Genomic DNA, 11,514 nt, shown 5'->3' with positions numbered 1-11,514 from the left:
GTTTTTCTGCCTCATTGCAGCAATTGTCTGTTTTTTTTCCTTATATTGCCACCTACAAATTGTCTGGACATGTTTATTGGATTTGTGGCTCTCTTACTACATTTTTCTTGTTTCAAAGCTGAAAATAATCTTTCCTTTCTTGTGTTTATGGCCTCTGCCACCCCACAAACACACTCACCCTTCTTTACCATCATCACTGAATCGCCTTTAACGTGTAATGAGTTTCTTTTCACCTGACTGACAGGGATTCCCGCACTAGTAAAGATTTTAAAATGCCCAGACAAAGGATGTAGACAACAAAGAGTGGCAGCTCTGTACTGTTGTTTCTCTTTGCATGGTTACCAGACTTCTTGTTGCTCCCTGTAGTAAGAAAACAGCTGTAAGGTATTTATTAAGAAGACATCGCCGCAGTAGGCGGTAATATACGTGTTACCTTGGACTCTCCTCAGTTCCCCCTATTCATGTGTGGAATCTCATTGTTGGTGGGGACATCCTTCAAGCTGGTGTTTTGAGGCCAGAGGGAGGCTCCCACTTCATTAGAGCTGTGTTTTGAGGGTCGGAGTAAGAGAGAGGTACCTCGTCTTGTGGTGACAGCGAGCTGTTGTGAATAGTCCCCCAGAAGATTCACAGATTTTCAGTAAAAGGGCCAAAAAGGCAGTGGAGTGGGTGAGCTAAGAGAAAACGGAGGGAAAGTCCTTGGAAGATGGCACCTGAAAGTTTGATTTTCGCCTGGTTACTGTTCACCATGAGGACGGTCACATCAGCAGTAAGTCTGCAGCCTGAGGAGGAGGATGAACTCACACCTCACATCACACCACCAGGTATGAAATGTCGAGGGTCAAACAGGCAGCTTTTTTAGAGAAAGAAGTCATTTTTTCATAAAAGAGCTTTGAAAACTTCTTATTAAAAGGACATCTATTGTTTTCAAGTCAGGTAAGAATAGTCTTTTAATGAAGTTACTAGTTTTTTTTTTACCAGCTGCAGTGTGAGTTGACAAACATTTTGAAAGATGTATTCAGATTTTTTTATTTGGGTAAAACAAGCAATGCCATATTGTGAAGATACTCAATTACAAATACATTTAAAAAATGAAATATAAGTACAAAGTATGTTCAGATAAATTAATTTCATTATTGAAATGTAAAAGTACGCATTCTGCAGCAGATTGATTATTATTATTATTGTGAGCAGTATTTTGATGCTGGCCAAAGTTACTTTGTATGTTACTGGGTTGTTTAATCTATAAAATGCATCTTATTTTAAGAATTCATCATGTTTTGTTTATAAAATCTTAACTTGAGACGTAACTTAAGCAGTCAGATAAATGTAGTGATGTGAAAATCACAAATATCCCAATAAAATGTAGTGAAGCAGAAGTATAACAGCAGAAAATGGAAATATTACACTACTTCAGTACAGTAAATATACCGAGTTAATGCTGACATAGTTATCGATGGCTAGAAAATAGTCTAGATGTTAAGTCTATGCAAAGGGGATGTAACAACATCTGAAAGGAATATTTTTTCATGAGATTTAATTATCCTCTTTTTAATAGAGCTCAATGAAACTGTCATTTGCACCAACGATCATATGGGGGTTGTTATTCCCAGTGCCTTTTTCCTCAACAGAGTGCCTCCAGTTTATGTAAGTTGACTGGTCAAATCACCTACAAACATCATAAGTACTGCATGTTCCCTAGAAGTATCCATACCTTTCTACTGATTTCCTGCATCATTTGCAGTGTGATTTTTGCTCAGTAAATTAAAATGGTTTTGTTATTGTGTTTAGGTTTGGGATTTGCATTTAAATGAACCAGAATGCCGCGGTGTTGAGGTCGGAGATGACTATGTTTTCAGCATAAAGTCAAATCTCTCAGACTGTGGAACTATAATGGTATGAGCTTCATTCTTTCATTAAACGTCTTCTTTAAAGTCTGTGATTGTTTCGTAGTTGGGCCATGTCTGCAGGATTTAAGAGTATAACTAATCAAATGTTGCACGTGAACTCAGACATTTAGAAGAACCTTTCACAAAGGCAGAAGACAAACTACACTTGGAATCTCAACATAAAATCCCCATCATAATAAATTATCTATTTTACGATGTCTCCAGTTGTTGTGGGAACTAGCTGCCCAATCAGGAGGAAGGAGCTGCTTCACTCAGTTTATTGAGCTTTATATAACGCTGAAAATAACTGGACTCATTTTAGAGCAGAAACAGTACTTTTTTCTGCAGTGACACATGTGGACTGAGACCCTCTCTGTTCAGATGGGTACTTTGGAATTAGCTCACAGCAAGTATAGTGATATGGACAGAGAAGGGCACATACCCTGAGCCCAGACAAAAGAAAGAGGGGAGTGGCGTCTATGTCGAGAAAGAAGGGCAGCATTGATCCTTTTCCCTATAACAGCCCAGGAATTTATTCAAAGCAGTACGGGGACCCTGAATGGCCAAGTGGTCCTAAATTATCAGGATGGAAATGATCATTATTTGTTCACTGAATAGGAAGGCCATAAATCCTTGGCCAACAAGCACCCGTATTATTTTAAGTCAGACACTCTCATGGATTCAAACTTAAATCCCTATTTCAGCCCACAAGTGGCCTTAAATTTCTTGCTTGAATTTCTTGAAGGTTTTTCTTGTAAGCAAAAGGTTAACACGACTTTCAACAGAGGGAGAGTCTCCCATTACTGCACCAAATCTGTTTTATAAGGTTTTTGCAGAGTGGCTGAGGAAAGTAAACTGGATTACATGACTGTTGCTAAAGGAGAAGAATACCACAGCTGTCAGCTTTGTTTTCACCTTGAACTTATAACTTTGAAACCTCACCATAAGAGAAGAAATGGCTGAATTGTTGGGGTTAAAGGTCAGCCATTGTCACTGAAACGTGACAGCGCCCTTGCTCATGTTTCAGTGATAATTCTGCCAGCGGGGTTCTGTTGGGAAATAATGAAGACCTCTCGTTTGCTGTAGAAAACTGTCAGTGGTGCTCATACTGGGGGGGGGTCGTGTGTTTACTGAGAAGTAGTAAAAGAAGTCTTGACTGTTAGAGCTTGGGGCAATTCATCCTGCTCGGTGACAGTAGAAGCAATCCTCCATCTGCACCCAGCAGGGGCCCAGACAAACCTTGGATGCAACCTTTTCACTCTATCCCATTTTATGGTTTCACCTACGTCAGCAAATGAATATTGAATATCTCTCACATTTACAGGGTGTGTGTGGATAATAATTGCTGAAGTTATAGCTTGGGAAAGAGCTACATACAGTAAACTCACCTCAGTGACTTCTGCTAGTTTTAATGTGATTCTTACTACTGGAAGATACTGTTGTGTAGTATCTATCACACTGCAGTGCAAAGATGTACAATATGAACGGTATGCATATACTCTATATAGAGGGCTTTATGTCCGTTATATCTTTAACTGTACGTCATGTCCTTGTACTACACTGAGTCAGTAAAATTCAAGCAGTATAGTTTAGATTACCTGTTGATTACCAGATCATTCAGCCATGTCTTTAGCCTGTGAGTGCTATCTGACTGATGGAAAGTTCATCAGCAATTCTTTTGATAATAATAGTTTGTTATTTTAAAACCAATACTGGAACATGTTATCCTAAACATGACAACGATCTGGTTTTCTTTGTCTAATGTGATGGTAAATTGATTATCTTTGACTTTTGCTGTGTCTGTCAGGCATAAAAAGCTGTTTTGAAGAAGTCAACTTGGGCTTCAGTATATTGATAGTTTTTTTTTTTTTGTTTTTTTTAGTTTTCTGACATTTTATACATCAAGTGCTTAATCAATTACATGTAACAAAATAGATTAATGAATGATGATTAAAAAAAAAGTCTACCTGTAGTGCTTGAGTGCAGGTAAAATTCATTTTCTGCACAGTTGAATAAGTTACTTCAATTTACTAAGGTCCACTGTCCAGTCCGCTTCCTGTTACAGGAACCAAAAGTGTGCAAAGACACTGCTGGATGATGCCAGGTCCAAAATTAAGTTGAAATGAAGCCATAAGATAGAGCAGCATAGTTCAGGGTCAGTGGGTCACCAGAGTTGTTGAGCTGCCTGAGGTTTCCACTGACTAAATGAAACGTAAGCAAAGACGCCTCTTGAAATGCTATACCATCAACCCCATTAACCCCAACATCCATGCCAAATGTACCGGTATGTGTGATTCTCATCCAGAATAGCAGAATGAATCATTATATATTGTGTACTGGCCAAAACACGGAAAACAAATATAGAAATACATGCAAATTATCTAAAGCTAAATTGATTACTTCCCTGCTGAGCTTTGCATGTCTTTCCTGTCTCTCCCCAGGCCTCAGATGATACACACATCATGTTCATTAACACCATACACAACAACGACTCAGATGTTATAACAAGAAACTATATTAACATAACATTTGTGTGTCGCTACCCCATCAACTACATGGTCAAACAACCCTATGGTGAAAACATGATTAAAGTGGATGTCAGGTAAGTGTTTTTTTTTTTATCTGGATGAGACTATCTGATAGTGAAATTGTTTGGTGTTAACATATACTAATCATCTCTTTGTAGAACCATTACTCTGAACACAGAGGATGGGAACTTTTCTGTGTCTATGCTACTGTACAAAGATAATGCCTTCGAGGACAGATGGACCACTGTGCCATCACTAACACTGGATGATGACATCTTTGTGAAAGTATTCATGGTAAATAACCTGGAAGTCCATTACTGTTGTTTAACTACAAAGTGTTTAAGACTTAGACCTACACCTGAATATTGTATAAGACTCAGTTGCACATTATTACACTACATAGAGCTGTTTTTGAATTAGCATGGTGTGACACAATGTTAGGCAACATGTTATGTGGCAGGAGGTTCTAAGCAATGCTGGCTATCTAAACACTACACCCGTGACCAGATAGTCATTTGAGTGCTGCTCCTCTTCTCTTCCATGTTGTTATAACCTCTTGGTACAGCTGTTGTTTACTCACTATGAATCAGCATTTCATGGCCCACTAAGAAAAAGTGTTTACTCTGTGTGAAGACGCACTTGTCTGTCACTCAACACTCTTCTGTCTCATAGATGCCGGCTCACCTGATGCTGCGCATTGAGAGGTGTTGGGCTACGCCAACCAGTGATCCATACAACAATATACAGTACACATTCATCAGAGACAGGTCTGCCTCAGGATCGTTACAAAATACAAAAGCAGTATTTATTGTGTCATATCAGCAAATAGGAATAAAAGCTAGTCTCATAATGTAGCTATACATTGATGCTTATGGCAGAAAAGAGTTTTTTTTTCCCATTTGCTATCTTGCAGCTTAAAACGAATAAGTGGACCATATGTTGAAACCTGCTTATGCCTTGCGCTGTGGCTGTGTGTTTTACCACACTTGCAAACAACTATTAAGTCCTCTTAGGCAAGTGCTGTTGAAATCTGAAATAAGAGAATTTGTTGTTTAAAGAACAGGCCAAACAACAACTCTGAGTCTGGTCATGTGACACATGTCTGAGAGACCACATGTGTTTCAGTTCAGCAGCTGTGCATGTACTTGACAACCAGGCAGTGTTTGGTACTGTTAGCAACAGCAGAGCAATGAAATGCACAATGATTTCACAATGCCAGAGGGAAAGGAAAATACTCAAACAAATCGGTCTCTCGCTGTGTTGAATCACTTTGCATAATGTTTGCTTTGCAGTTAATCACGGGTCGAAATCTTTTCTCTGTTTTTTTTAAAGTACAGTAGTTCATTCTAGATTGAAATCTCTTTACCACCAAGCCTCCCTGAAATCTCTGTCTCACTCCTTCCTTTAGCTGCCCGGTGTTGTCAAATGAACAGACCCTAAGTGTGCTGAAGAATGGCCTGGGTCCAGAGGCCTTGTTCAGAATACAAATGTTCAAGTTTGTGGGCAGCTCGTACACCAATGTCTTCCTTCACTGCAATGTCCAGATCTGCCACAGTGCCCCAGGGCTGTGCCACCCTGTGAGTGAGCTCATGCAACGCCCATTCCTCAAGTTGTTAGTCAAAGGCCAGTTCAGACAAGTAGACTGCTGTACTGCATGCACAGGCTATGCCCTTAATATAGACCAATCGGCATAGAATTGTTTTTCAGCTACTGTATATGAGCTGCCAGTTACGCTGCCCTGATTTTAAATGTGCACTGCCTGACATTGAGGCTTATAGTATCTTTGCTGCTTTAATGTTTTGTGCTCATGTATTTCCAAACAGAACTGTTCCAGTGAATATGGATTGACGAGGATGCGAAGGGACATCCCTCTATCCCATACAGTGTCTTATGGACCCATCAGACTACTAAATAGTAGTGAAAAACCTAGTCTGAGTATGTTTTTATCTTTTACACAATCTCTGTAACTCAATTTAAAAAACAATTTAATTGCAAACTGTTGTTCCACCTGTATCCTTTTCTCTGTAGATGCAGGCGGAGTACCCCCTGTGGAGACTTTTGTCCTTGGAGGGCTGCTGGCCATCCTGCTGCTGATCACAGGGGTGTTCGGGAGGCTGTGGCTTCATTCCAGACATTTCTACCCAACCCAACAGGCACAACTTACCCTGGCAAACATTCAGCACATCTCAGAGGTGGCCTCATGAATGTCAGGATCAGGGGCTTTTCTAAGCAGGCTTATGGACAAACTAACACGTACACACCACAAGGTGTGATTTATGAATGATTTATGAATATATGAAAGCCTCATATATGTTTGTTCTTATAAAATGAATTTGCTGATTTGTAGGAAGACTAGAAATGAATAAAAGTCACCCTCAAATATTGTCCATGTTTCTTCCCAATTGTGTAAAAGTGCATTTTACCAAGTACGTGGTTTAAAAAAATACATGTTAAGTTGAGTAGTTTCATGTTATGCTATTTTATACTGTAACGTTTCAGTTGTAACTAAAATAGGAATGTGGCTCATGTAGGTTCTGGATAATAATGGAGATCTATTGTACAGAGGAATAAGATATACAGTCTCAGGCACCACCTGATAGGAGTGAGTAATTGCTGTTAGTTTTGATCTTTTACTAAGACTGATATTTTAAAAATATCTATAGGAAGCTACCTGTCTTATTCTTTAACTAAGAGATCTCAATACTTCATCCACCACTGACGTCCCATTAAGTTAGACTATTTGAATTTCCTAGCAAAAATCTGTAGGTTTGTGTATTTAACAAGGCGATTTAAAGTGCTTTACAGTTAACATAAAATGTATTAAGAAAATAAACACAAAACACACAAAATAAACAAGTCAAAATAAAGGCTAAAAAGATAAAATAGAATAAAACAGATACAACACGAGGATAACATTTACAGTGCAGTGCGTGATATTAATAAATAGTCCCAGTTTAACTTAAATACAATGCAGTGAAAAGTTTGAACCTATGATTTAAAAGAGAGTTGTAGAAGATCTCATGCTTTCTACGTTTGTTCCAGATAAGTGGAGCATAACAACTGAATGCTGCTTCTTCATGTATGTTTAGTGCCCACAGATATTTCAAGCTACATGTAAAAATGCCCTCGGGGTATTACCCAGTCTGTTTATATCAGCGCTCACTCATGACTCTGCGTTTATGTACGTAAATATGAGCCGACAATTTACGTGATGACGTAGTCCTGAGACGTTTTACATCAAGAGCAACACAAACGCCGACAGTCAGAGAAGCGAAGGACTCACAGACGATTCTTAAGCTATAGCCACTTCATATCATAAGAATATTTAGATGCATTTAATATTGAGAGATGTATATGTAGCTATAGATTCTGTAGTGCTGATGTCGACACAGCTGATGTAAGGCAAGACACATTAATAAAAGACACGTGGAGAGCCCCGTAACTCGGGTAAGTAGTTTCTAGAAGCTACCTGCTAGCTAGGCTAACGAAGTGTTGTCGCTAATGCTAAATGACTGGCGGTGTTGTTGGTGTCTTTTGTTTGTCTTACGAGTTTTGCTTCTTGTCAGTTCATCCTATTCAACTCCGCAGTTATAATGAAAATCACTTTTGTAGTTAAACAGCCTATGTTGATATTTTTTGCCTAAACTCTATAATTGGTTTGAGTTAATTAAACCGGCTGTTGCTGTGTTGTTTGTGTTTTTAGCTATTTGCTAACATGCCAGCTATGCTTGCGTAACTTAGCTAGCTATCGCTAGACATGGTTGTAAAGTCGTGAAACATAGCTGTGGCATTACGGTTTGGACTTGCAGCATTGTTGTGAGTCATTACATTTATTTTTTGGTGTCATTCATTATCCTACTAATTCCTTAACACACGCCACACTACCAAATAACCCCGAGGCTTATGATTAAGAGGTATTTACCCCGTGAGTCTTTTGCTGCTGGTAGGCAGAGTTTGAATAACAAATTGTTGAAGGGCTTTCTGACTTGTTACCTTACTCTGTGAATACAGGGCACTTCTAAGAAGTGATGAGAGGTCAGATTTGTCCTGGATGAAGCCGGTGTCCCCATGAAACTTAAGAGGGGTGTTGTGAAATGTTATAGAACAGCCTAAATATTTAGTAAACATGTACAGACAGAACATGCAAGTATGATTTGGGAGGGTTGCATTAATGGGGTAATGTCACACCAGCAGACTGTTACATGTGCTTTACTAAAAACATTGTTATCATGGCATGTTAGTTTCTCAAGTTGTGTGAACAAATTTCTTTTGGTGACTTTGTTTCAGGGTTGAACGCTTCATCACTTTTGCCTGCCAGACTCATTTGGGCAAGGAGCAATTCAGTAAAAATGGAGAATCTGCACCCCCACTGCCTTAAATGCATCAACAGAAGATGCATGATAAGACCAGAGTCTGGGATTTCCTGTGACCTCATCGGCTGCCCTCTTGTCTGTGGGGCAGTTTTTCACTCATGCAAACTAGAGGAACATCGTCTGCTGTGTCCATATGAACGGCTGCCTTGTCTAAACAGTGGGTTTGGCTGCCCATTCACAATTACAAGGATCAAGATGGCTCAGCACCTTGAGACTTGCCCTGCAAGTATTGTATGTTGTACTATGGAGTGGAACCGCTGGCCTGTGAGCTATGCAGATCGCAAGTCCTATGAAAACTTGAGCAAAGAATTTGATGAGGTGGAGCAGCTAGACATGGCCTTGGCCCTGCAGGATCAGCGGATGTTGTTACAGTCCCTGAAGGTTACAACCACTGTGTCAAAAAATGGAGAAAAGGAAGTGGATGAAGGTGACAAGATGGCCACGGCATCAAGTTCACCAGAGATGGTGTTGGGTAATGGAATAATGGAGATGGAAGAAGAACCCTATAATGAGCTGTATAGGGCCTCAGTGGACACAAGCAGAAGTTTGGCAGCAGCTTTGGATATCCTCAGTAATTCTAAAGATATTGGTGTAATTGTTGGAAATTTAAATGGGGAAAAGACTGATAAGAATGGAGCAATCCACAATGGAGAAAATGGTGACAGTAATTATGTTTATGTCGCTGAGGGTGGGAAGAATGTAAATATGCAAGAGAGTGACTCTGATTCTGACTGTGAGCTTGGAGCAGTAGGTGGAGTGGATTGTGCTGTGCGAACAGATGGAGAAGAAGACAGTGTTAGTTGGGCAGAAGAAAATTTTGTTGAGCTGTTTTTTGAAAAGGAGGAGGATATTACCGAGGAGCCAATAAATGATTCCCACCTTGTCTGGCCAGAGATGCCTCAGAATTACATGCCTGTTGTAGCACTGGAGCCTCCTGTGCCTCAACAAGAACAACTTGCACCTCAAATGCCGTTCTTGATCTCTGATCACGTGCGAAATAACTTCCTACAACACTTACCCACTGAACTCAGGTATAGGTGCTTGGAGCGTAAGCTACAGAGTGTAGAAGTCCTTAGAGGTATAAGTATGTTTACATTTAATGGACGTCGAACTCTGTTGTCAGACCCCTACTTGATTCGAGCAAAGATGGAGGACAAGGCAGTAGACACATCTGACCTGGAGGTAGCAGATGACCCCATGGGCCTCCATGGGATTGACCTAATCACTGCAGCTTTGCTCTTTTGCCTTGGCGACTCTCCAGGGGGCAGAGGAATCTCAGACAGCAGATTTGTTGATGGCTACCACATTAACTTTGGTACTCAGACATTCTCCTTCCCTTCAGCCATTCTTGCGACCAACACCATGGTAGGTGATATTGCTTCAGCCTCAGCCTGTGATCACGCCAGCCCACAGCTTTCCAACCCAAGCCCCTTCCACACTCTCAGGCTGGACCTGGTGCTTGAATGTGTGGCTCGATACCAAACTAAGCAGCGCTCCATGTTCACTTTTGTCTGTGGGCAGTTGTTCCGTCGTGATGAGTTCTCGTCTCATTTCAAAAATGTTCACGGGGATATTCATGCCGGACTCAATGGCTGGATGGAGCAGCGCTGTCCCTTGGCCTATTATGGCTGCACCTACTCCCAACGGCGATTCTGCCCATCTGTGCAGGGCTTCCGAATCATCCATGACAGGCACCTCGGCTCCTTTGGGGTTCAGCCTGGTTTGCCCTTAAAAGCTGGGGATAGCCTCCAAAGAAACACCTGCCACTTTGTCTCTAAGTGTGATCAGTTCAGCAGTCTTCCATTTGAAGTGTTGCAACATGTAGCAAGCTTCCTGGACAGCTTCAGCTTGTGCCAGCTGTCCAGGGTCTCCCGCACCATGAGGGATGTGTGTGCCAGTCTCCTCCAGATGCGTGGCATGGTCGTTCTGCTGTGGGAGAAGAAACGGTGTGCTGATGGGTCTCTCTCATGGCAGATCACTGATAAGGTTTCTTACTATTTCAAAGATATTTGATGACAGCTTCACCTGTCTGCTTTATGGAAACAAGATATAACTGTACACTGTTACTGCCTAAGAAATGATAATCAATTCTATGCTCTTCATCAGGTGTGGCGCTTCAGCACAGCATTCGGTACAGTGAATGAGTGGAAGTTTGCCAATATCGCCAGCATGGCCGACCACCTCAAGAAGTGCAAGTTTAACACGATTGCTCGTCGGGAGGAGGCCATTCCTCTGCCATGCATGTGTTTCACCAGGGAGCTCACAAAAGAGGGGAGATGTTTACGTTCGGCTCTCAAACCAGTAGCATGAGTATGAACATCTTTTGGACATTTCTGAGACCATCAGAACCCAAGAAACATGTTCCTTCAGTGTTTACAGACATGAGTCCTTTCCGGCCTCAAAAGATAGAAAACATCTGGTTGGATGCTATAAAATGTTGGTTTTCTTTGCTTCACAGTGAAAATATGATTCACTCCCATTAACAGGACGCAGCCGGTAATGGGTTGGTGTATATCAGCGGAGGCTGGCATGCTGCAGTCCCATATCAGGACAGTAAAGAAGCAGAATTACACTGCTAGCCTTCTTTTCTTCCCTCCGGTGGATTTATTAATACATACCGTTGTACCATTATTTACTCTGACACTGTGGAAATAATCAGATGTTTTGATGTGGATTCTTTTTTATTTTTATATTAAAAAGTCAGTACTGTGCTACATCAGAGGAAAG

The 11,514-nt window shown here is 40.8% G+C and overlaps 2 protein-coding genes across 2 annotated transcripts; both read left to right on the top strand.

Annotated features, from left to right (window-relative positions):
* The first annotated feature begins 79 nt into the window (after positions 1 to 79).
* Positions 80 to 6,958, top strand: LOC109964584 (alpha-tectorin). Its single transcript, XM_020607977.1, has 9 exons — positions 80 to 821; positions 1,556 to 1,644; positions 1,789 to 1,893; positions 4,328 to 4,488; positions 4,573 to 4,708; positions 5,087 to 5,181; positions 5,823 to 5,991; positions 6,238 to 6,349; positions 6,443 to 6,958. Exons 1-9 carry the CDS (start codon positions 704 to 706, stop codon positions 6,616 to 6,618), a joined length of 1,161 nt encoding a protein of 386 aa, XP_020463633.1. The 5' UTR covers positions 80 to 703; the 3' UTR covers positions 6,619 to 6,958.
* A 678-nt stretch (positions 6,959 to 7,636) lies between these two features.
* Positions 7,637 to 11,508, top strand: fbxo30a (F-box protein 30a). The gene is made up of 3 exons (XM_020608049.1): positions 7,637 to 7,861; positions 8,702 to 10,773; positions 10,894 to 11,508. The coding sequence occupies exons 2-3, from the start codon at positions 8,764 to 8,766 to the stop codon at positions 11,095 to 11,097; spliced, it is 2,214 nt and encodes a 737-aa protein (XP_020463705.1). The 5' UTR covers positions 7,637 to 7,861; positions 8,702 to 8,763; the 3' UTR covers positions 11,098 to 11,508.
* Positions 11,509 to 11,514: the final 6 nt, after the last annotated feature.

The sequence above is a fragment of the Monopterus albus genome, unplaced genomic scaffold (genome assembly GCF_001952655.1).
Source record: "Monopterus albus unplaced genomic scaffold, M_albus_1.0 scaffold90.1, whole genome shotgun sequence".
NCBI classification, from domain to species: domain Eukaryota; kingdom Metazoa; phylum Chordata; class Actinopteri; order Synbranchiformes; family Synbranchidae; genus Monopterus; species Monopterus albus.
The sequence above is the reverse complement of the archived record's forward strand: the minus strand, read 5'-3'. Positions and strand labels throughout refer to the sequence as shown.

Excerpts from the sequence above, each read along its gene's own strand:
- LOC109964584 (XM_020607977.1), top strand. The coding sequence starts at position 704 with ATGGCACCTGAAAGTTTGATTTTCGCCTGGTTACTGTTCACCATGAGG. Across the intron at positions 1,645-1,788 it reads ACAGAGTGCCTCCAGTTTAT|GTTTGGGATTTGCATTTAAA; the intron begins GTAAGTTGACTG and ends TATTGTGTTTAG. Across the intron at positions 6,350-6,442 it reads TAGTGAAAAACCTAGTCTGA|ATGCAGGCGGAGTACCCCCT; the intron begins GTATGTTTTTAT and ends TTTTCTCTGTAG.
- fbxo30a (XM_020608049.1), top strand. The coding sequence starts at position 8,764 with ATGGAGAATCTGCACCCCCACTGCCTTAAATGCATCAACAGAAGATGC. Across the intron at positions 10,774-10,893 it reads CATGGCAGATCACTGATAAG|GTGTGGCGCTTCAGCACAGC; the intron begins GTTTCTTACTAT and ends GCTCTTCATCAG.